Source organism: Muntiacus reevesi, chromosome 22 (genome assembly GCF_963930625.1).
Source record: "Muntiacus reevesi chromosome 22, mMunRee1.1, whole genome shotgun sequence".
NCBI classification, from domain to species: Eukaryota; Metazoa; Chordata; class Mammalia; order Artiodactyla; family Cervidae; genus Muntiacus; species Muntiacus reevesi.
Window position 1 is genome coordinate 44,585,529 of NC_089270.1, and position 23,577 is coordinate 44,609,105.

General features: G+C 44.1%; 1 protein-coding gene across 6 annotated transcripts in view; it reads right to left on the minus strand.

Moving 5' to 3' along the window:
* Window positions 1-144: 144 nt before the first annotated feature.
* The window catches only part of PDGFRA (platelet derived growth factor receptor alpha), a 48,922-nt gene continuing 25,489 nt past the window's right edge, over window positions 145-23,577 (minus strand). For all 6 annotated transcript variants that reach the window (XM_065913963.1, XM_065913969.1, XM_065913968.1 and 3 more), the window contains exons 10-23: window positions 23,336-23,529; window positions 22,536-22,630; window positions 22,193-22,325; window positions 19,949-20,053; window positions 19,451-19,561; window positions 19,037-19,190; window positions 17,854-18,020; window positions 14,884-14,999; window positions 14,436-14,558; window positions 13,402-13,513; window positions 11,659-11,758; window positions 11,443-11,548; window positions 9,952-10,193; window positions 145-3,600 (exon numbers count right to left, since the gene is read on the minus strand). In XM_065913963.1, coding sequence (XP_065770035.1) covers window positions 3,453-3,600; window positions 9,952-10,193; window positions 11,443-11,548; window positions 11,659-11,758; window positions 13,402-13,513; window positions 14,436-14,558; window positions 14,884-14,999; window positions 17,854-18,020; window positions 19,037-19,190; window positions 19,451-19,561; window positions 19,949-20,053; window positions 22,193-22,325; window positions 22,536-22,630; window positions 23,336-23,529 — 1,906 coding nt within the window. In that variant the 3' untranslated portion in view covers window positions 145-3,452. The remainder of the gene's footprint in view (window positions 3,601-9,951; window positions 10,194-11,442; window positions 11,549-11,658; window positions 11,759-13,401; window positions 13,514-14,435; window positions 14,559-14,883; window positions 15,000-17,853; window positions 18,021-19,036; window positions 19,191-19,450; window positions 19,562-19,948; window positions 20,054-22,192; window positions 22,326-22,535; window positions 22,631-23,335; window positions 23,530-23,577) is intronic.

Below are 23,577 nucleotides of genomic sequence, written 5' to 3' on the forward strand. Positions count from 1 at the left end.
ATCCCATTGAGGTAAAATATAAAGCAGATGGGTACATGTGTATGTATATAAGCAGATGCACAAAAAGGGAACTGAAAGGATAAAAGAAGATACACAAAAATATAATTCTGCTTCTGAGAAATGGGGAAGGGACAGGGAAGTAGATATGGTCAAAAAAGTCTTTAATCTTTTATTTTCCGCACATCTACAATGTTTGAATGGTGTCCAGAGTCAATGCAGTCCTATACCCCACGTACAGGCAAAAATGCACAAAATGCTACTGTAACAAACAAAAGACAAGATCAAAGATGAGCCAAGTGCCAGTCAACTTTAAACACTGGGTTAAACGCTGGGTCTGAGAGCTAACTCAAATAATGTTTAAATCCACAATTTTCCACTAATTTCACTAAAACCATAATACAGAGTCCTACTGGGATGTCACTGAGAAAGTAAATTAAACAGGATTGCTTTCATTTATACTGGTAAACTAAGGACAAAATTGCTAAAACCTTAGCATAACTTTAAATTATATATATCTCATTTATTGAAATATAAAGATCTTCATTTACATGCTTTAACACAAAAACAATGAACAGGGGCATTTGTAATAGAATTGTATTGGTAGACCCTTTCTACCGAGTTAGTTCTTGAACATTCACCACACCACTGTTTTGGGAACGTTTAGGTATTTTTCTCTTTATTATTTCTAAAATATAAATTTTGGACATTCAAAAGTGCAACAGTTAATGTGCCTGTGGGGAATATCACAGTTAAAAAAATATAAACAAAGGCAGTGATACAGCTTGTCATAAATGTTTTGGCAGTATTCTCCAAGTCTATATAGAAATACATATATACATATTGATGTATAACATCACTTTATGTCACGTCCCTCTTCACAAAAATAGGACCATTTTGTACAGATTGGCAGACCACATTTTAAGGACATCATCAATCATTTTTCTTAAAAAATCACAAATTGTGTTTCTCAGGCCAACTTTGATTGTCTTCATAAAAATAGAAAGCAGGAAGGATTGACAAATTTTCATCTGGGGTCTTTGCAGGAGGCCAAAAAGGAAACAAATCTGTGATACACTGAAAACATTTCTTAAGGAAAAAAAAAAAATGCTGCCATATAAAAACTAAGGTGAGAGCATTCATTAGGACTAGAACCTGCTGGTCTGAGAATTTTCGTCCAGCCCCATGATATCATGCAGTATTCAAAGGACATCAAAATGCAAAGCACCAATAAAAGGAGGCTGCATAAGGAAGAGGGAAAGGGAGTGATCAGCAGAGTGCTTGAGCTGTGATTCTAGAAACACAAATGTATTTCAAGTCTAAGTGGCTCTACAGAACCTCATCAGGTTTTCTTTCTTAATCGGCCAATCTGGCTCAGTCTTCACACTTACCATGAAACAGGTGGGGCTTGCATTGAGATTACACCAGTAGGTAGTCAAGTACCTTGTTATTGCTTCTACATCTCCCAAAGCATCGCCTGCCAGGGGCACACAGTGATTGCAGTAAGCACAGCCCATGTTTCATTCATAGGGTGTCAGCAATTAAGTGGTATCGCTAAGAATGCCGATGAACCCACCATGACCAGTTTGACAGTTTGGATGGATGTGACAGTTTGTCCTCCCATCTAACCCTGAAATATCAGTAAAAACTTAAAAAAAGATTAAAAAAAATTTTTTTCTTCACCAAAATATTGACTTGATCATACAGAGACTTGGTACACTGAACTGCATCATTTTCGTACATGCCTTTTGAGGGGAAGTTGGTGGGGAGAGAGCTCAGTTCCCTCTAAGCAGGGAGAAGATCTGCCAAACCAAGATTTGGCTTGCTCAGTATCAGCAAGGATTGGAAAGTAAAATTAAGGGTAGCAATTACTAGACACATGGCATTAAATGTCACTGACCCAAAGTCAAAGATCTAAATAGTAGGCTTCTTGCATGGCTGGTCTCTAGTCCAGTTCCTGATTTCAAATTATTTCTTCCCATGACAACTTCCGGTCATCTGTGCCAGTATCCCCAAATCTGGCTGATCAGAACGGCCAGAATGTTTATAAAAACACACGTCTCTGCTCCCCTACAACTGATCATTCAGAATCTCTGGGATGGGGATGTAGAATCTGGTCATTCTGGTTGCCAGTTACATATGGTGACCAAGGGTCCAGGCTAAGGCACACAGCACCTTCACTGAACAATGCCTTTGTTGTCTCGACTTTCAAACTGTTTCTCCTGAGGGTAAGAGACAAAGGAAAGGAGTTCCAGTTCAGGGCATCCTTCTGAATTTCTCAGGGTTCACAAAATTAAAAATATCTACATGTGTTGAGATGTACCAGAGTTAATGCAAGGCATGAACAAACCTCTGCAAATCCAGTCTTTTTGCTGCTAAATATCTTTTCCACTGGGCAGTAACATGAGAAGTCATGTTAGGTACAGACTCCTGTCTTAATATTGAGGACCTTTAGGATCTAGGGGTTTTGTTTATTTATTTCAAATCTCATTACTTTAAAGGGCAGTTAACTGTTTTTAGTACAATGGATTAGGGAACCTACTCAGTACAGTTAAAAACTCTGACTTTCTGGAAGACACTACTTTTACTTTGTTTTCTATGTTCAACTAAATTTCATCCACTAAAGCTATAACCATATTTTATAGAGAAACATGTTATTTGCTAGAATGTCAAAAACTTTCAAGACCTGTCACCTATTTAGTAAGGATTTTTTTTAAATTGTGCTTTTTCTGTAGGGAAAACGTGTTACATATTACACATTTAGAATTACTGATAACAGTAGTATTATTATAAACGTAGATTACAATATGAGTTGTTGGGCTTATAAATGACCCAAATCTAATAAACAAAGTTGGTTAATTATCCTTTATCTCCTCAACACTAAAAAAAAAAAAAAAAAAAGGAGCAAAATGCTATAGTACCAGTACCTTTTAAGGTTCAAAAGTGGTTTTGCATGTACTTCATAACAAAGTTCAACAGCAGCTGATACCAGGTTTCAAGCAGGAAGTACATGGATGGACTGAGTGGTCTCTCCAGAAGTCCAGAGAAGTTAATACAAATCAAAACACATCCTTGGTTAGAGTTATTTACATAATTACAATGCTGGAGTTTTGCTGCAGTAAAAGTTGTGTCCGTTGGAATCTCACCAATGCCCTTGAAACACAAAGTCCATCTTCCATGGCCCATGATTTCCTTGTCCATCTATCTACCTCCAAACTTCACACGCCAATGAGATGCTACTGAAACATTGCCAGAGGCAATGCCGAAAAAGTTCATTTCAAAATATCCCAATCATTCATCTTTAGAAGGCTCCCAGAGGCCATTGGCTGGGAACTTCTCTTTACACACCATCCAAGTCCTCCTCTCAAACTTTGCATTGCAATAAAGTGGTTTTCTTAAAAGGATCCAAGGTGGGTCCAGGAGTGGAAGTCCTGCCCTCTCCCCGAATCTGCCAGTTACAGGAAGCTGTCCTCCACCAGATCCGAGGAGTCTATGCCAATGTCATCCATCATGTCGATGTCCTCGATGGTCTCGTCCTCTCTCTTGATGAAGGTAGAACTGCTGGAACCTGTCTCAATGGCACTCTCTTCAGAGGTCTGTGAGCTGGAAGAGGAAGAGAATAGGAAAAATCACGATCAGACCAACTAGAATATGGTGGTGTTTTCAAGGTGGCCTCCCAAAGGCAAAGGAGGTCTTCCTGTGACATCCTTTGGCTTTCAAATCCAGGCTGCTCAGCCAGGCATGATTCTTCCACCAAGCCAGAAGCAGCCCCCACCACTGCAGTGGGCCACATGGTCATCTCCACACTTCAACATCCCTTCTCTTCTGCCAAATATTCCAGAGTTGCTAACAAGCTGTGACCATTTCTACTCTCCCTACTCAACTCCAGCGGAAGAGAAAACAAGCAGTGCCTGATCAAAAGGCCTGGGGAAGAAAAAGCAGAGGGATGAAATCAGGGACAAAGTTCAGCCGAGTCAGTCACTTACTAGCCCTGCAACCTCCTGAATGTCCCAACTGTGATCTCAGGATCTCACCCCATGACCCAGGAATGCCCACCTCATACATCCAATCCCCTTGAGTCCTGGAAGTCCAGGTGAAGGCTCTTTACTTACTAGAGGAGCATCTGGGAGGGGAGTTTTAGAATCAGAAAGCATGAGTCACACACGACCTAGCAACTTAATGCACACACACACACGCAACCCCATGGACTGCAGCCCACCAGGCTCCTCTGTCCATGGGATCTCCCAGGCAAGAACACTGGAGCAGACTGCCATTTCCTTCTCCAGGAGATCTTCCCAACTCAAGAACTGAACCCAGGGACTTCCCTGGTGGTCCAGGGGTTGAGAACCTGTCCTGCGAGGCAGGAGACGCTGGTTCGATCCCCGGTCCAGGAGGATCCCATATGCCGTGGGGCAGCTGAGCCCGTGTGCCCCAACTACCAAAGCCTGAGCACCCTAGAGCCTGTGCGCCGCCACAGGAGAGGCCACTGCATTGAGAAGCCTATGCACCGCAACTAGAGGGCGGCCCCCGCTCCCTGCAACTGGAGAAAGCCTGTGCGCAGCAGTGAAGACTCAGCACAGCATAAAAAAATAAATAAATATTTTAAAAAAAATTGATCCCACATTTCTTGTGTCTCCTGCATTGTAGGTGGATTCTTTACCATTGAGCCACTGAGGAAGCCCACGTGTATGTATACATATCAAATATATGTATGTGTGATGACATGTTAACAATAGCTAAATCTAAGTGGTAGATGTAATCTTTCAATTTTTCTGGATGTTTAAAATTTTTCACAAACATGTTAAGAAAATATTCTTTAGGGCCTCCAGACTGTCGGTGTCACCTGGCGCCTTGTTCTCTGAACTCTTACTATCTTATCGGTGTCCTGCCTTCTATTGCTAAATTTTGATGTATCTCTTTTAGCTTCAGGTGGGCTTTCCTGGTCGTCAGGAGGTAACAAATCTGCCTGCAATTCAGGAGATCTGGGTTCAATCCCTGGGTCAGGAAGATCCCCTAGAGAAGGGAATGGCAACTCACTCCAGTATTCTTGCCTGGAAAATCCCATGAACAGAGGAACCTGGCAGGCTGCAGTCCATGGGGTCACAAAAAGTCAAAACCAACTGAGCAACTTAGCTCAGTTCACTTAGCTCTAGCAGATCTTCATCTGCTGACAGGCAGGACTGGGGCCTCCCCGCCTCATGGTGGGGTTATATAGCACCGCACTCCACACGTGGTACAAAAGCCCTACCGCTGGCTGGGCAGCCACACCACAGGACGGAGTCTCCCACACACACCCAGCAGGGGCTCTCGGCCCTTTCCACTGTTTCCTGCCCGACAGGCCAGGCTGGACCCTCATTCTCTCTCCCCTCTTTTCCACATCAGCTTCCAAGCAGAGAACTAAGGCTGGCCAACAGGAGCCTCCAGGAAACGGTCTGCTGCCCTCCACCCCCAGGCCCCTGGGCCCAGAGAGTTCTTAGAGCCGATGGCGCTACTGGACTGAGGTTCCCCTGCACAACCCCCATGTGGGCCCTTCCTCAAGACTGAGCTTTTGCTCAGTTCCTAGTCTGTACTTCATCCTTCCCACCCCCACTTCCACCTTGGTTCTAGAACCTCATTGTGAACCCCAGTCCACGTGGCTGGTCTTAGTAACTATCCAGTCCTGGCAGCCTCTCTCCCCAGGAAGCCAGACCCAGTTCCTGAGACCTCAGCCAGCGGGCAAGTGTGGGCACAGAAGAAGCTAGCTTCTACTGCGACTGAGCACCACATCATCCTTGCTGCTCATTGGGCTTCAGGGTGGTCCTGAGGCTGATGACTGTGTTTATTTCTGATGCCTGAGTCACAGTATCCACCCTGGTAGGGCCTAGCTCCTGATAGGCTCTGACCTAGCACCTCCAAGTCCTCTGAAGCAAGGCCCTGTCTTCCTCAGGCTCACTCGCCATCCAAGGCCAAGCCTCCTGTGCCTGGGGAAGGACCTCCACAAGACCACCATCCTCACTCCTGCCTGCCTACACAGAGAGCATCCCAGCTTTTATGGGTTGAATTGTATCCTGCCAAATTCCTATGCTGAAGTCCCAACCCTCAAATGTGACCATGTGTGGAGACAAAGCCTTTATGGAGATACTTAAAGTTAAATGAAGTCATAAGGGTGGGACCCTAACCCAGTCGGACTGGTGTCTTAAAAAGAGGAAGAGACACCAGAGATGCAAACACAGGAAAAGCCCATGCGAAGACAGTGATAAGGTGGCTATGTGCAAGCCGACGAGAGAGGCTTTAGGAGAAACCAAACCTGCCAACCTTGACTTTGAAATTCTAGCCTCCAAGAGTGGGAGAAATAAATTCCTGTTGTTCAAGCCCCTTAATCTGCGGTACTGTGTTATGGCAGCCTAAGCTAAGACATTCACCATCTCAGCCCACCTGTCAGGACTGGTCTCACCGACCTAGTGCAGTCATTTGGGACATACTTTCTGTGGTTCAAAGAAGACCAAAGGTATCACCCTTACAGAAGTTCCAGCTACTGACCAACCAGAATTGTTCTCTCTGTAGAATAGGTGCTAAATTCTTAAGTCCAGCTTTGTGCATCCCCCAGGACAGCTCCTGGCATCTTTCTAATGTTATTTATCCCAATGCAATTTTCTAACTTTATTTAGAAGCAGAACCCTTTTTTAATAGTTGAACTATTCAGATCCCTCAAACTCAGTATAACTAAATAGATGACAGATCTGGTGTAAAGTGTTCCAAGACCCTCCTTTCTATCCCCATGAAATTCTACAAAAACTACCCAAAACTTGGAGAAGCACTGCTTGCTAAAGGAATAAAACACATTTAAAAATTGTTCTAAGCAGAGGATAAACAGAAAGGTAAGTCCGACAGGCCACTTTCCCCCCATCTCCAAATCTCATGTGTCAAAAACAAAAACAACTTTATATTTTAAAAATTACCTGGTGCATACAAATAAACAAGGTTGTCTATATCTTACATCTAAATTGGCTAAGAAATCACAATTATAAGCTTGCAAAATAATACTGCTATATGCTTCTGCCTAAATATTTATGTTCAGTCAACTGAATGTGAAAGAGACAAAAATATCCTGAATGAAGAAGGGAACAGAGAAAAAGAGAGAAACTCATAAGCAACTTGGACCTTGATCCAAGGACCACTATCACCACTTCTCCTGCCTCTGTCCAAAGGTTAAGGAAAGAGAGAAAGGAATCAGAGCATGGCCCCTCCATCTGGACCATGTGCACCAATGGTTCTGGTCCTGGCTGTGCATTAGTATCACTTTGGTAATGAATTAATAGGTCTAGGTACAATCACCAACGGCTGCTATTGTCACAAAAAGAGAGACAGCCATACACTATTACCTCCTGTACACAGCATCACCTTTGCAGAACACTTGGCAAAAATTTACTGAGTCAGATCAAGCCTCTAGACTACCACAAATTTACAACAAATACAGGAGACAGAAGCATATGATAACACACACAACAGTAAAGCGAGCAGAAAAATGCTGAACATGGGAGTGGGAATTCTACAGGCCAATGCTCTGGTTTTTACACAAATAATATTCAAGGGGGCAAAAAGAGGCAGGACGAATGTATATAGCTCTATCAACCAATGGCAATGTGTTGTGTGACTTTTATTTGGGTCTTGAATAGGACAAACCAAATGTAAAACAATATCTGTGAGAGAATCAAGGGTATTTGAACATAGACTGAATATCTGAAGCTCTTCACTATTTACTGTCAATTTGGGGGGTGAAATAATGGTACTGGAGCTGTTTCTAATAGCTATAGTTATTTTAAAAAACAGAGCCCTTATTTTTTTGAGACATATGCTGAAATATTATAGATGGAATGATACGATGTCTAGGATCTGCTTTAAAACAATCTAGAGGGAAGTGATGGAGTAGATACGGCTATGCAAGTTGTACAAGCAGACTGGTCATGAGTTCAAAAACGTTGAAGTTGAGTAATGGGCACCTGACAGTCCACGATTTTATTTGAATCATGCATGTTAGAAATCTTCCAGAATACAAAGTTAGACAGGAGAAAAACACAAATCAGCCAGAGAGTACTTAGGCCTCACTGAGATTACAATATGTTGGTCCAGGCGAGGCCTGTATAGTAGTAGTTTTCAAATCGCCCCAGGTGGTCCCAGTGTGCAACTAGGATTAAGAACCGCTGACATAGCATCAGATAGCCTAGTACAACCAGCCTCAACTCGTTCCTCAGCTCCAGTGACTAATCAAAAAACCAGCAAGACAGGGGGTGGTAAAAAAAAAAAAAACAGCAAGAGAGGCTTATATTACTTCAATAATCACACTGCTGTGTCAGTTTGATCAAATTACTTGAGGATTTAGGTCAAAGGTTCTCCATCAGGGAAGCATGTTCCTCCCTGTCCTACACCTCCACCAGCTTAAGGGGGCAAATATAGGCAGACATTGGTCTTAACAATATGTTTTTGGACCTGTCTCCTCAGCCAAGAGCAACAAAAACAAAAATTAAAAAAATGGGACTTGATCAAACTAAAAACTTTTTGCATAGCAAAGGAAACCATCAATAAAATAAAAAGGCAATCTACTGAATGAAAGAAGATATTTGCAAAAACTATATCTGATGAGGGATTAATAACCAAAATAAAGAACTCATACAACTCAACATCAAAAAAACAGTACAGTTAAAAAATAGACACAGGACCTGAACAGGCATCTTTTCAAAGGCATACAGATGGCCAACAAGCACATGCAAAGATGGTCCACATCACAAATCACCAGAGAAATAAATGCACATCAAAACCACGAACTCTCACCTCATGCCTGTCAGAATGGCTATCATCAAAAAGACAGAAAATAATAACCGTGGCATGGATATGGGTAAAAGAGAACCCTAGCACATTGTTGGTGGGAATGTAAATTAATGCAGCCACTATGGAAAACATGGAGGTTCCTCAAAAAATTAAAAATAGAACTATCATGTGTGTGCTAAGTCACTCCAGACTATGGACTGTAACCCACCAGGCTCCTCTGTCCATGGGATTCTCCAGGCAAGAGTGGGTTGCCATGCCCTCCTCCAGGGGATCTTCCTGACCCAGGGATCGAACTCATGTCTCTTATATCTCCTGCATTGGCAGGTGGATTCTTTACCACTAGCGCCACCAGGGAAGCCCCCCAAAACTACCATACAGTCCAGCAATTCCACTTCTGGGTATTTATCCAAAGAAAATGAAAACACTAATTCAAAAAGACATGCACCTCAACGTTCATAAGAGCATTATTTACAATAGTCATGATATGAAAGTAAGCTAAATGCCCATCAATGGATGAATGGATAAAGAGGACACGGTACATATATATAAACACAATGAAACATGACTTAGCCATAAGAGTGAAATCTTGTCATATGCAGCAAAACAAATGGACCTGGAAGGTATTTTGCTTAGTGAAATAAATCAGACAGATACCATATATTTTCACTTGTATACAGGATCTAAAAAACAGAACAAATAGACTCACAGATACAGAGAACAAACTAGAGGTTACCAGAGGGGAGAGGGGTGGAGGGAGGGGCAAAGAAGGTGAATAGGATTAGGAGGCACAAACTACCGGTTATATAACAAGTAAGTCACGGGGATACAGTGTACAGCACAAGAATGTAGTCAGTATTTATAATAACTTCATACAGCACGTAATCTATAAAAATACTGAATCACTATGTTGTACACCTGACACTAATAAATATTGCAAGTCAACTACACTTGAGTAAATTTAAAAGAAAAAATTTTTTCAAGAATCATTTGGGAAGCGTTTTCAAAACTAGACAGAGCCCTTGGGGTTCGGCCACGGGCTCCCCTGAACGGCCTGACCAGACCACTGGGCGCCTCAGGCGGGCAATGGCGCCTCCCGTCAGGCGTCGGCGGAAGCTGGCGTCGGCGGAAGCTGGCGCCGGAAGCCCGTACCTGTGTCTGTTTCTCTTGCCCAGGTCTTCCTCCTCAGGAGCAGGGTCGATGTCAGGCAGAGGGATGATGTAGCCGCTGTCTGCACTCAGCCTCTGCTCGTCGAGGCCTCCCTCCCAGTCCTTCAGCTTGTCGTCCTCATTTTTGTAGGTGACGCCGATGTAGGCATTGTCGGAGTCCACGCGCATGCGCGCCACAGCGGGATGGTCACTCTTCAGAAAGTCAAGGTGGATCTTTTCATAACTCTGCAAACATTGATTTCACAGAGTTACTCAAGGGTTATTGACAGAACTGCAAAAAAGAATGCAGATGCTCAGAACTTACTATTCTTTAACTGTGTTTCCAAACAACCTCACAGATGTGGCGTTTGGACCCCTGAAGTAGAATCAGATGTCAACTGTCCCCAGAGATGTGGGACAAGAAGAAAGGGCCACCACTGGCAGAGGTCTCCTGCTGGTAGGTCTTGAGATACCAAGAACCCATTCTACAAGTCAGTAGCTATACTGTGTCCCCATACACACTCCCTTCTCTGGAATTAGCGTCGATCCTTCTGGTCCCCATCAGATGGGGCTTTGATGGGTTCCCATAAGAGGTGACTAGGGCTTCCCCTGGGAGCACCATACCTGAAACTTTCTTGATCCCTATACATTGGAGAAATCTAATTAAAAACTTAGGGACCACTGATCTAAAAAGGCTCCATAAACAAGAGCTCCAGTCTGTTCCCATCAATACATCTTCATCAACTAGAGTGTCTTTGACTTTCCTATGGTTAATCTCCTTCCCTCCTTCTGCCTTCCAGCTGCCTCGCTTATGGCAATTGTAATAGGCAGTGAAATAATCAATAAACAAAAGTATTTAACTTCCAGTTCAGCTAACACTGCTCTTCCTTGAGAAGAAGGAAGAGAAGCAGTAAGTATGGAAAGTCTACATGGCAACTAATCTGAATCTAAAAAATTATGCCTAAGTTTCCTTCTCAGCATCTCAGCAGAAAGTTGCTTCATTCATTACCATATCCTGCTTGGTTCCATGAAATTACATTTGTTCCTTTGAACAATGCTTCCTATTCCACAAAAAACCAGCTGGAACCACAGATAACAGCTGAGGTTGTTCCTTCCAGTCAGCTGGCAAAAGCCAATTTTGCATGGATTTAAGTGCATTCAAATTAGCGATTTAATGGCTGTGGATGCCCTGAGACTTCTAACTTCACAGTAGCTTCAGATACTCAAACATCTGGAGAATAAAGTGCTTACAGGTGTTGCACACTTAGGATGAATGGCAGCCGTGCAGGAAGGGGAGGGTTTTCATTCATCACTGCTACCAAGGGCCTGGGGAGCACTGCATGAAGCCCCAGCCACTGGATCACACAATCTTTTTCTCCTTTGAAAATGTTCCACGAATAGTGTTGAACAGTACTGCTCGCTCACATAACCAGCTGTTGTCTCCTGCCCTTGACCATCCCTTGCCACCCACCCATCTTAAGAGGCACAGACAAACCTTTTTATATTGTCCAGGCAGCAGATTCTCCACAATTTCACTCAGGTGGTAAAAGGAGGGTCTCTTCTCCGGCTCACTGTTCCAGCACTTCACCATGATCTCGTACCTGGAGAAGCATAGGAGTCAGAGTGGGCACGGAGAAGATGATCAGGGCACCCCCACCCCCACAGATCCATCAGGCATGAACACAGGCCCACAGGATAGGGAGAGGCTCACACTTCACTGGTGGCATGGTCAGGCTTGGCCATCCGGTATCCACTCTTGATCTTATTGTAGAATGTAGAATCCACCATCATGCCAGGGTAGGGTGTACCACCTGAGAGGTCAAGAAGAAAACAACCAGGGTCTACAAGTGTGTGGTACACTGTTGAAACACCTGGGGTGATACAGCACCTTTAGAAAATGTTTGGGGATCCCCACTTTGAAGTATCAGTTCTTTCAAGGAAATTAAGTGTTACCATCTGCTTGATTTCACAGCCCTGCCCAAATATTAAATTTAACCAGAAGGGAAAGTCCAAACAAACATAGAGGGACACACCAAAGCTTGCTTGCATCATACCACTTAGTAGTCCACCCTCCAAAACAAACCACAAGCTTGAGCTACTTTAAGGAAATGTTGTAAGCAATTCAGGTCTATCTAGTGGAGCCAAAATGAACTGCTATTACTCAAAGTAATTCTATGCAAAATGTTTTTAAAAGTTAGCAGGAACTGGAAGAGAATGCCTACTTTCTTCTTTGCTGTGGTTAGAGACATGCATTCATGTATTCATGGATTCATTTAACAACTCTTTAAGTTATTGTTTATGTATTTCCTTTATAATCCTATTTCTAAATTAAATGTAACCTATAAATCATTAAAAAAAAATTTAACCAAGACTTCTAGGTTGATCAAGTCCAGAAACCCTAGCAAAAATCCTACACATCTAGAAAAAGCACAGAAGTGTTCTTCAATGGTTCTGAGTAATGGATCTATGAATACAAAGTAAAATAGAAAATCCAGAGAAATTCTGAATCACTGAGGCCAAAAAAGTCATTTTCATCAGAAATGTTCAAATAATTAAGGCAGAGTCTTGGAATGTCTAGCTAATTCTCTGCTTTTAACAGAATACGAGACTCTCAGTTAAGCTACACACTGGGATGATCCACAGTGTGGATCCACATCCATGGAGGGATGAACCAAAATAGAAAAAGGCAACAAGAAGGAAAAGTCCTTTACTATCACATCAGGACAATCGTGGATTCATGAAACATTTCACACTTTACCAGGTCAAGCTTAATCTCCTTCTAAAACCACTCGAGGATTCCTTTCTCTTTTCCCTAGGCTTCTATTTCAACTTGAAATCAGGACCACATAGATCATGACTAAATGTGTAAGTGTTATCTCCCCAGCTGACCTATCCACAGTCAGGGTCATCAGCTGTCCCCTTATAAGGCCCGTAACTGGTCGCACGGGACACTTGTGTTGCTCAGTGCCTGGTGCTGACTGACTGACTGTCTGGAGGTTTCTCCCCTCCAGGATGATGACCAGAAAGCGAGTCCCCATCCCCTTCCCTCACTGGAGTACTTTTCACTGCACATCCATCACCAAGAGTGTTGGTAGTCAGGGGAGGGGACTCTCCCCTGGTGAACCCACTTAACCCAAAGTCTAAGGTGAAGCAGCAGCTGGTGAGTGGATGTCATCAGGAGCATCTCCAGTAGGAGAAAGTTCCTCTGATGTAGCCCAAAGGAAAGAGGGAGGCAAAGGCCAGGGGCAAGGGCTCAGTCCCCCAAGATCCCGTCTCAGACCGCTTGGACACACACTAGCCATCATAAGTGCACAACGTGTTAATCAGCTACATTCCACTTGACTAACACCAGGTATCTTAACATTATTTACATCCCCAAGCTTGAAAAACACAGCGTCTCCCTTCCAGTGTTATTCCAGAACAAGCCAAACAAGCGGAGCTTTTAGGTTCATACCAAGGGAAAAGATCTCCCAGAGCAAGATGCCATAGGACCAGACGTCACTCAGCGTGGTGTAGAGGTTGTCAAAGATGCTCTCAGGAGCCATCCACTTCACGGGGAGAAAGGTCTGCGGGGAAGGGGAAGGACATTAAACCCAGCATGTGCAGCAATAGCCTATAGCAGCAAAAATAGAAAGGGCTTCTCTTGGAGCTAGTAATAACTCGCACCAGGAACTTTACTCTGCATGAGCGTCTGTACTCCCAGCACTAGAAGAGTACCTGGCACCTCCTGGGTGCTCTATATACATATCTTATGAATGATGGGTGCTCACTCTTGTCTCTAATGCCCTCCCAAGGAGTAACATCCAAAGATTTTTAATCCTGGATTTTTATCCCAAAGGTATGAGCCTTAAATGGACCTGTCCCCTATTTTCAGGTGTTCATAGGAACAAAATTAAGAACAGATCCAGTGAACTGAGAGCCAATTACAGTTTTGAACTGTAAGAAACAATGGGAAGAAGGTTCAAATGTAGAACAGAATGAGTATCTTTAAGGAAATTGTGCCTCAAAGATGTATTAACTCAAATGGCTTTAACATTTCAGGGTCACAGACACATCTGAAAATTTGATACTCTCCAAGGGTGCGCTCCTTGGAAATGAATGCACAATTTACATATTAATAGCTAACACTTGGCTGCTTTGTAAGTGCCAGGCACTGTCCTCAGCATTTTACACAAATCCACTGATCTAATGCCCCATGGCAACTCAGAAGATAGGTACTGATAACATTCCCAGATACAGTCAGAGAAACCAAGGTACAGAATGGCCAAGCCACTTGCCCCGAGTCCCCACAATAGTAGGTGCTGAGCTGGCGCTCATACCCAGGCAGTCTGTAGAGCTTGTGGTTTGCCTACTGACCCCTGGAGCCCATTCATGAATGTCATGGACTCCATGCTAAAAGTCCGGGCTGTGAATGGCGAGAAGCAACATCTGCTTTCAGAGATTCAAGTAAGGGAGGGCAAGCATGTCAAACGAGGCAGGGGCACGTACACTGCCTTTGGACACGTAGTTCGAATCATGCATGATGTCTCTGGCCAGGCCAAAGTCACAGATCTTCACGATTTTCCCTTGCGCCAGGAGGACGTTGCGAGCCGCCAGGTCCCGGTGGACACACTGCGCAGACAGGAGAGACGGGATGGGGGTCAATCCACCGGCCACTGATAGCATGCCCACTGCACGGGCACCTCCGCGGTGCCCCAGGAAGACGTCCTGGCCCACGGAGCTCCCTTCGCCCAGGCTTTCAACCCAGTGCCTCCAGAGGGAGAAAGCTCTGGAAAAAAGCGGACACCTGATCCTGCTGGAGGGCCCGCTCACCTTCCAGGAAGGGCTACTGAGAAGCCACGTGGCAACTGGCTCCTCCACAACTCTCCTTCCACACTCACCTCACTCAGAGCAAGGCTTGGGTCTAAGGAGGTCTCTGTTGTCTGAACACACTTACATTTTTTGAAGCCAAAAACTCCATTCCTCGGGCAACTTGGTAGGTAAAGCTCAACAGATCCAACAAAGTCAGGCCTTCGGAGTTATCATCTGAAAGGAGGTTTTTGACTTCTGAGTCTGCAGGAAAAGAATTAAGTGTGTTGGCGCTAGTGGACAGCATGAAACGTCAGCCACCTTGACACTCTCACAAGGCTGGGCCACTCACCAGGCTGCAGAGGCTTGTCCAGGGAACATACCTACGATCATGTTCTCATAGTGTCAAGACCTCACAGGTGAGTGTAAACTGCAGAAATGTCCTCTTTAAAAAGAAATACAGACTTCCCTGGTGGCTCAGTGGTAAAGAATCCACCTGCCAATGCGGGAGACACAGGTTCCATCTCTGGTCCAGAAAGGTTCCACGTGCCGTGGAACAACTAAGCCTGTGTGCCCCAATACTGCGTTCTTGCTCTAGAGCCCTAGATCCACAGCTACTGAAGCCCACGTGCCCTACAGCCCATGCTCCACAACAAGACAGAAGCTACCGCAGTGAGAAGCCCGAGCACCACGAAGAAGAGGAACCCCCACTCGCCGCAACTCGAGAAAGCCAGCGCAGCCATAGATAAGTAATTTTTTTAATTTCAAAAATAAATAAATAAAAAGAAATACATCTGTAAATACATACACTTGGTTTAAATATATATCTCCATAATGACTAGTCTAACAGGTTCTCACACATATTTTTGTTGTTTTGCTCCCAAATTTTCCTTTAGCAAATCACCTAAGCCACCTTTAAAACACATACCCACACCCACCCACACTCACAACCACACCCACGCATCTTCTATGATGAATGTACATGAAGCCTCTATGAAAAAGCAGCTTCTAGGAATTGCTTTTTTTTCTTTTTAAAGCCACCTTCATAGCACTTGGCTTACTTTATGAATGGAATTAGCCACCAATCAGGCTGGAGTAGCAATCTTAAAGCTCAGTGCCAAAGACTTTGCATGTAGTTTCTTTCTCTGTAACTTGCCTACTTTCCCCAGTTGGTCCCGCCTGGAAGGGTCCCAGGGTTTTCGAGGAAGGAGGCAATCTAGGCCAGCAGCTCTCAGCACTTTTTGAAAAAGCTCAGGCAAGTACAGCGTAGCTGCACTCATTCACATTTTTCCAGCCAGAAAGCAATGGTCTGCCTGCCAACCGGGCCCGGGCTAAGCATGAATCAGGTTCTCCTGACATCTGGAGCCAGGTCCGGCCTGGGAAGCAATGTAAACTATTTTTAACAATACAGGAGGGGAGCGGAAGTGTTGGTTCCGACAAGTCTCGTTGGCCAACCTTTTAAAAGGGCTTGGAAGTTTACCCAGTTGGCACTGAGAGGGGAATGGAACTTGGAGCTGCAGCGGTGGAAAATATTATTATGTACTACGCTTTGCAAAACAAGCACATTCTTTTTTTTTTTTTCAATGATTGTACCTTTCATTCAAGAACCCTGAAAGCATCCAGAGTACATCAGTGATTTTCAAAACAATTTCCATGGCAGCACAACACCTTTTAGGCAGGACCTAGGGGAGGTCTCAGACCCAGTAATATAAAATTATGCAACAAAGCATGGTCAGATCTCTCCTGAAGCCTCCTCCCAGCTCCAAGCCTGTGATTACACTGGAACCCTGCAGGGGCCACCCCCCACCAGATGTGGGGTGGTCCATATGGTATGAGCATCAGCTAGGCTCCCTGGAGTTTATAAATCAATCAACCCTGCCACATGCTCATCTGCTTTGAAAACAAACAGATCTTCCTTCAAACAACATTCAATAGAAACACCCAACACCCTTGTCAGATAATATAACTTCAAATTGTCCACTTTTCATTTTTTATCACAAATTGGGCATTAGCAAAGCTAACAGCTAGGGCTATCAAACACAGATATAGAGATTTATATAATTGAATTTTTAAAAATAATATTAGGAATCAATAAAAGATTGCCAGATTTTAATGTTACCAAGTAAGGGCACTGAGAAAAAATAATTACCACCATACCTTCATTTAAAACAAAAAAGGTATGTTAAACCAAAAAATGAATACTATTATGTCAGAATAAATAATTCTTTAAAATGGTTATGTTTTAAAATGTACAATTCAGGGATGCAATGTACAACATTATTAATATAATTAATACTGCTACATTTTACATATGAAATTTAAAAGGCAAAATCCTAAAAGTTCTCATTACAAGGGAAAAAAATTTTCTTTTTCTTTTATTTTGTATCTATGTGAGAAAATGGATGTTCACTAAATTTATTGTGGTAATCAATCACGATGTTTGTAAGTCGAATCATTACACTGTACACCTTAAATGTACACAGCCCTGTATGTCAATCATATCTTAATATCTCAATAAAGTCAGACAAAATAAAATTAATAAAATGACTACACTTAAAATCTGAAAAATTCATTATGTTAGTTCTGTCTTTATTCTTTTTCCTTTTTTCAATTCACAAGCCAGGGCTTCCCTGGTGTTACAGTGATTAAGAATCTGCCTGCCAATGCAAAGAACATAGGTCTGGAAAATTCCACACACCGTGGAGCAACTAAGCCCATGTGCCCCAACTACAGACCCCCGTACATCAAGGGACTGCACTCTGTAACAGGAGAGGCCGCCACAACGAGAAACCTGCCCACCTTGGCAACAGAGGCGCCCTCGGTTGCCATAACTAGAGAAAGCCCACACACAGCAGCGAAGACCCAGCACAGCCAAACACAGATAAATAAATAAATAAAAAGAGTTTAACTAGTATGAGTTCTAGTTAAAAAAAAAAAAAATTACAGGCCAGACCTGCAAAAACATCTCACAAACCCAGCTGTGCGCATCTGCAGTTAGGGACCATGTGGCCTGACAGTCCTGCCTACCAGGCCTGCTGACCACCTTCTGAGTCGTCTACGTATCATATTAAACCACTGGAAGACCTCAGCACCCAAGCACAAGCAAAGACATCTTTACCTAACATGGATTTCTTCTTATACGAGGCTGGGCGATCATACAGCGCTCTCTGGATGTCTGAATATTTAGAAACCTCTTTCCTTTCCAGCATGGGGACATACTGTGTGGTGTCAGCTTGCTTCATGTCCATGTAGTCACCATTGTTTTCAAAAGATAAGATAACGTAACTGTAAAAACAGAAAAAGAAACCTTAGCCAGGGCGTCCCTCTGGAGTGATCATCCAGCACTCCGCAGATGAGGACCAGGTACCCACCATGTGTGAGGCAGTGGTGGGCACAGGGGCAGCAGGGGAAACAAAAGCACAGTCACCCGCATCCTTCACGTGGGTGGTCTAGTCGGGCAGATGAGCATTAATCACGGATCACACACACACACACAGACCACTCAGCTCAACTCTGTCTTTATTCTGTTTTTCAGCTCACAGGCCACAAAGCTTCACCACGTGACCAAGTGGCTTGGACAGACGATTTCTTCTAATCAATAAATTTAACACCAATTTGGTGTCCATCGAGTAATTTAATATGAAGTGAATTCACATACATTCTGATCTTGCAGAACGTCATATCTACAGCGATCTTTTCAGTCACTTTAGATATCTACAGTGGCAATCATCACTTCATTGGCCTGACTGATATGCCTGGGCTCAGCAAGGACCAGTGTCTCAAACTTGTAAATCCTCAGATAGTTTCTCACAAGATATGAGCACTGAGGCTTCCTGGCCAGAGATACATCTGGAAGTCTGAAGTGGACCACACATAAACAGCAACTGGCTCCCAGGATGATTTTGACTCTTCCTCTCATTCAAACCTATCAGCAAAGCTTTCCCCAACATGATATCCTGTCTAAAACGCCTACAGACATGGGGTATCTCTCAGCAACATGTCAAGGGGTGATGAAGCAGGGTAGTTGACTTTAAGTCTTGCTACCTCCTGGCCCTGAGTCTGTAGACATGATCTCCATCAGAACATGGGTTGTCTCCACTGGTGAGGCTCATAAGACATTCCCTCCCTGGAGGAGGAAATGGCAACCCACTCCAGTATCTTTGCCTGGAAAATCCCATGGACAGAGGAGCCTAGAGGACTACAGTCCATGGGGTCCACAAGAGTCGGACACGACTGAAGCGATTGAGCACGCACGCATGCATAAGACAGTGATTCACAGCAGCGTCTGTCTCTGCACCTACCTTCTCGTGCTTTCGTCAGCCGGGTTCAATCCAAAAATGTCCAGCTCTTTCTTTGGCTTCTCTGGATGGTGGCTCAGGAAGCTGTCCCTATTCTTATGCAAATAGTTGACCAAATCCCCATAGAAGCAGTACTCAGTGATGATGTAAATGGGGCCTGTGGGGTCCAAAACCAGTTGGAGATGAGCATGAACATGAAGAACAGAGAAGCCATGAACTTACTGTATCTACAGTGGTAAAAGACACTGCTGAGGAACAGGGAGCTTCTCTCAGTGGAACTCAGTCCACAACCCCATTCAACAGACTGACATTTGCTGGCATGTCTGGAGGTACATCGTGGGGGATTAAAAAGCCTGGACAGTCTTCACAATGGTAAGTATGCTAGGAAAACCCTCACTCTCAGGTGAGCAAGCCTACCTGACTTGGTGCAGGCGCCCAGCAAGTTCACGATGTTTAAATGCGGCCCCAGGTGGGTCATAATCTTCAGTTCAGACATGAGAGCTTGTTTTTCACTGGATCTGGCTGTGGCTGTTGAAGAAATAAATCATACATCAGTTCAACTGAATTATTTATTTCCTAGAAAAAGCCAAAAGCATGGCTAACCCTACAACTAGGTATCATTTTATTTACCAACAGTCTCAAAGGGAAATGGCTAGTAATTCAGTACACACTAATAACTTATCCCAAGTCTGCAGGGTAAAAAGAAGCTACTAAAAATAACTCTTGATTTTTCCAACATATAAGTGACATTAGAGCATTCGCTCTAAATAAACCTCACTGACAAGAGTCTAAATACGCAAAAAACCTAGAGTTGAAAGAACTAAGATCTAGTCCTAAATTTGACATTTACTGGCTGTGTGATTTTTGAGTTTAATATCTCCATGTTCAAGAAATCTCCAGAAAAGGGGCACTTACGTTTTAGCATCTTCACTGCTACTTTCATGACAGGTTGAGACCGACTTAATCCATAGGCAGTTCCTTCAACCACTTTCCCAAATGCACCAGACCCCAGGATCCGACCTGTGGGCAATCAGAACCATCAACACACACAGAATCAGGCATCTCCTCCGATTCATTTACCACGGCCAGCGATCATGGGTGCGCAGCTGGGTGGTGTTTTTCCCATATGGAGAAAGCATAATAACTCCTCCAAGTTATCATGTCAAAACCAGAATTGAGCCCACAGGGAAGGAAATTAGTGTAATTGCTTTTGTCACGTAACATTTGCAAAGAAAAGGAAAAACAGACGGGAAGAAAGGAGCGGCAGCCCTCCCTGGTGTGAGCACTCGCCTACCGGCTGGAGAGCTGAGCTGAAGCCTGGGCTCTACGTGCTCCCTGTGGCTCTGGCCCAAACCTCCTGGCTCCTCACCCTTCTGTTTCCCCCACGCAAACAGGGGCACCTTTTGCGTCAAAAAGCCTTTCTCCACTGGAAGTGAAAGTGAACGTGAATGTGAAGTTGCTCAGTCTTGTCTGACCCTTTGCAGCCCCATGGACTGTAGGCTACCAGGCTCCTCCACCCATGGGATTTTCCAGGCAAGGGTACTGGAGTGGCTTGCCATTTCCTTCTCCAGGGGATCTTCCCGACCCAGGGATTGAACCCGGGTGTCCCACATTGCAGGCAGGTGTCCCACATTCCCCACCAGGGAAGCTTCTCCACTGGAAATACTTCCCTATTCAGGACATTACTGATTCCAACAGTGATGAAGCAAACTTCAGGCTGGCCTTCTTGCTGTCTGTCTGTTAGGAAGACCAGGAAGAGAGAAGGCTAAACATGCCCAGGAGCACAACACTTTGCCACGTGTTAGGAGATACAGAGGGAAATGGAGGCTCTCGTGCCCACAATTTTTTTTTTTACCTTTTTATTTTGTATTGGGGTATAGCCAATTAACAATGTTGTGAAAGTTTCAGGAGAACAGAGAAGGGACTCAGGCATACCTACATATGTATCTGTTTTCCCCCAAGCTCCCCTCCCGCCCAGGCAGCCAGGTAACATTGAGCAGAGTTCCCTGTGCTGTGCAATAGGTCCTCACTGGTTATCCATTTTAAAAATCATTGTGCACATTCCATCCCAAACTCCCTGTCTTCCTTCCCGTGTCGTGCCCACTCTTAAAGAGTCTGCAGTCTAGAACAGACGTTTCCTCAAACCAGGGGCACCTAACGGGTACAGAGAGCCCACAGCGCCGCTGACTACACGTCTGCCCAGCTGGGACTTATTCCTGCAAAGGCACCGCTTCCCCAGCAGCTTGGCAACACACAGGAGCAGAGAGACACAGCAACACCTCTTAGCAACCAATGTTGCCCCCTTTTCTCCGTATTTTATTACTTTTTAACTTCCCTAAGCTCCTCACCTTTTGTAAAACAAGGGAGAAAATATAATAAAGCAAGCTTAGTTCTCAGACATAGGTATTTGAACGAGAGAGGCTAGGGTGTCTTGTTTGATCTCAGTTTAAGTAACTTTCTAGGAAGACCTAATTTGGCTGCTTTCTGGAATGAGACAAGTAGATAATTTAAAAATGCCTTCGGCGTCCTCCAAAGGACAAACTGTTAGAATATTCATGATGACACAACCTCTAGCTCTCACCTTCATTTGTCTTTATCCTGTTTTCATTCATTTAGAATGTAATTAAAAAAAAAAAATCTCTTGACTAAAGTTTCCTGTACTTGGTCTCAACCCAAGACTGAAATATTTGAGTTTTTCATGTTTTGCTTTAACATGCAAAAACTTATATTTTTACATTCTATTTTCAAACAAGTATCTACTACATCCTCAGAAGGTACTGGGTCAAAACCTATTTTTGAACTGTCCTCATTCATTTTTCATCTGTTCCTTTTTCATCACAGAAGTTCATCTCGTTTCCAGTGGGTATCATTTCCAAAACAAAGCCACTCTGATGGGTGTTTCCCTATAGTCGCTTCTTCCTTTGTAAAATTTTCTTAACCTGTAATTTGCCATGGAAGGAGGTTTTTAAAAAAAAAACATCGCAGTGACCCAATTGGCTCATTTTCAAAGGCAGAAAAATATTTCCAAAAAAGCCAATTTCTAACGCCTCACTCTTACTAAGCACAAGTTCAGATCCTTTGTTCCTCCACAGTGAAGAGTGAAGCTGTGGACAAAGCAAAAGGAGTCCTGGGCGATCACCCAGCAGGGCCGGACCTTACCAAGCACGAGTCCATCTCTTGGAAACTCCCATCTCGAGTCATAAGGCAGCTGCATCGGGTCCACATAAATGTACTCATGTCCATCGGGGCTGATTGATTCAATGACCCTCCAACGGATTTCATACCTTGGTTTCTATAAACGACAAGGACAGGTAACTGGTGAATTACCAACGTCCGAAGATACCAAAGCTTAACCACGGCAGCAAAGTGACTGACACGGAAGGATTCAACAACATTCACTCATCATCTCGTTACTGAGCTCCTTCTCTGTGCCAAGCACTGAGCTAGGTTGCTCTTCTTGATCTTATCAGTAATGATTTTTAGTTCTTTAAAAAACATCTACCTGTTTCCAAATGACGACCAGGACAATGAGTGAGATGATCACAATCACCAACAGCACCAGGACTGCAGCCGCCACAGTGAGCTCAGAGCGCAGAGCTAGAGGACAAGAGAGGGGCACGGGGGAGAATTTGCACAGATTCGCAGGAGGGCAGGAAGGCGGGGTGGCCACGTCTGGGCTGGAAATCTCTCTCTACTGGTGGAGAAGCATAAGGGCTGCCTGGCTCATTTGGGGAATGGACAAGATCATCTCTCAATTATTTACATGCATGAAACTACTCCAACTCTTTCCCTGGACGGGCAAGGGACAAAATTCGGTTGGGAACACAATTCTTTCTCCAAAGGTGCTCCGGAATGTGAACTGGAATATAAAGACTGATAAATGAGGCTGAGCGATGCCATTAGTTCAGAAACTTAAGTGCAGTGTATTTTGAAAGGTTGCTGTATACTTATACTGCTTTGGGCTCCACTAATTTTTTTTCTTTTTTAAGAAGTCAACCTGTCTCAACTGTCACAAGGAGCAACAAGGCAGAAGATCCTCCTTCCCCATCATCCAACACCACGCCAGACCAAAGAGACTAGGTAGCTATATACTTATAGACAAACAAAATACCAAGGGGCCTCAGAAAGATGCAGCTTGAGATCTGAAACAAAAGAAGAGGGTCCCCATAGATGCCCAGGAAAAGCCCTTTAAGAGCATCTGGACCTTCAGTCCTATAGGATCCCATCTGGGATTCAAAGTTCCACCGAAGGGAGGAAGGGATCAGCTGAAGACTTAGCTGTCCCGACACACGAGCTACTCACTGGGAGCCACCAGCTTCAGCTCTCGGCTTTCCACCCCGAGGAGGTTCTTGGCCATGCACCGGACTGCAATGGTCTCCTCCACTTTGGCGAACGTCACCTGGCCTTCCACCGTGCTCCTGTCTCGGGGGTGAACCTCTGTGATGATGTTTGAAATGTTGTTGGCCAAAACTGTCCATGAAGTTTCATTGTTACATCTGGAGAGAGTAAAAGGCATAGACATAGAGCCCATTGTGGGGAGTCCT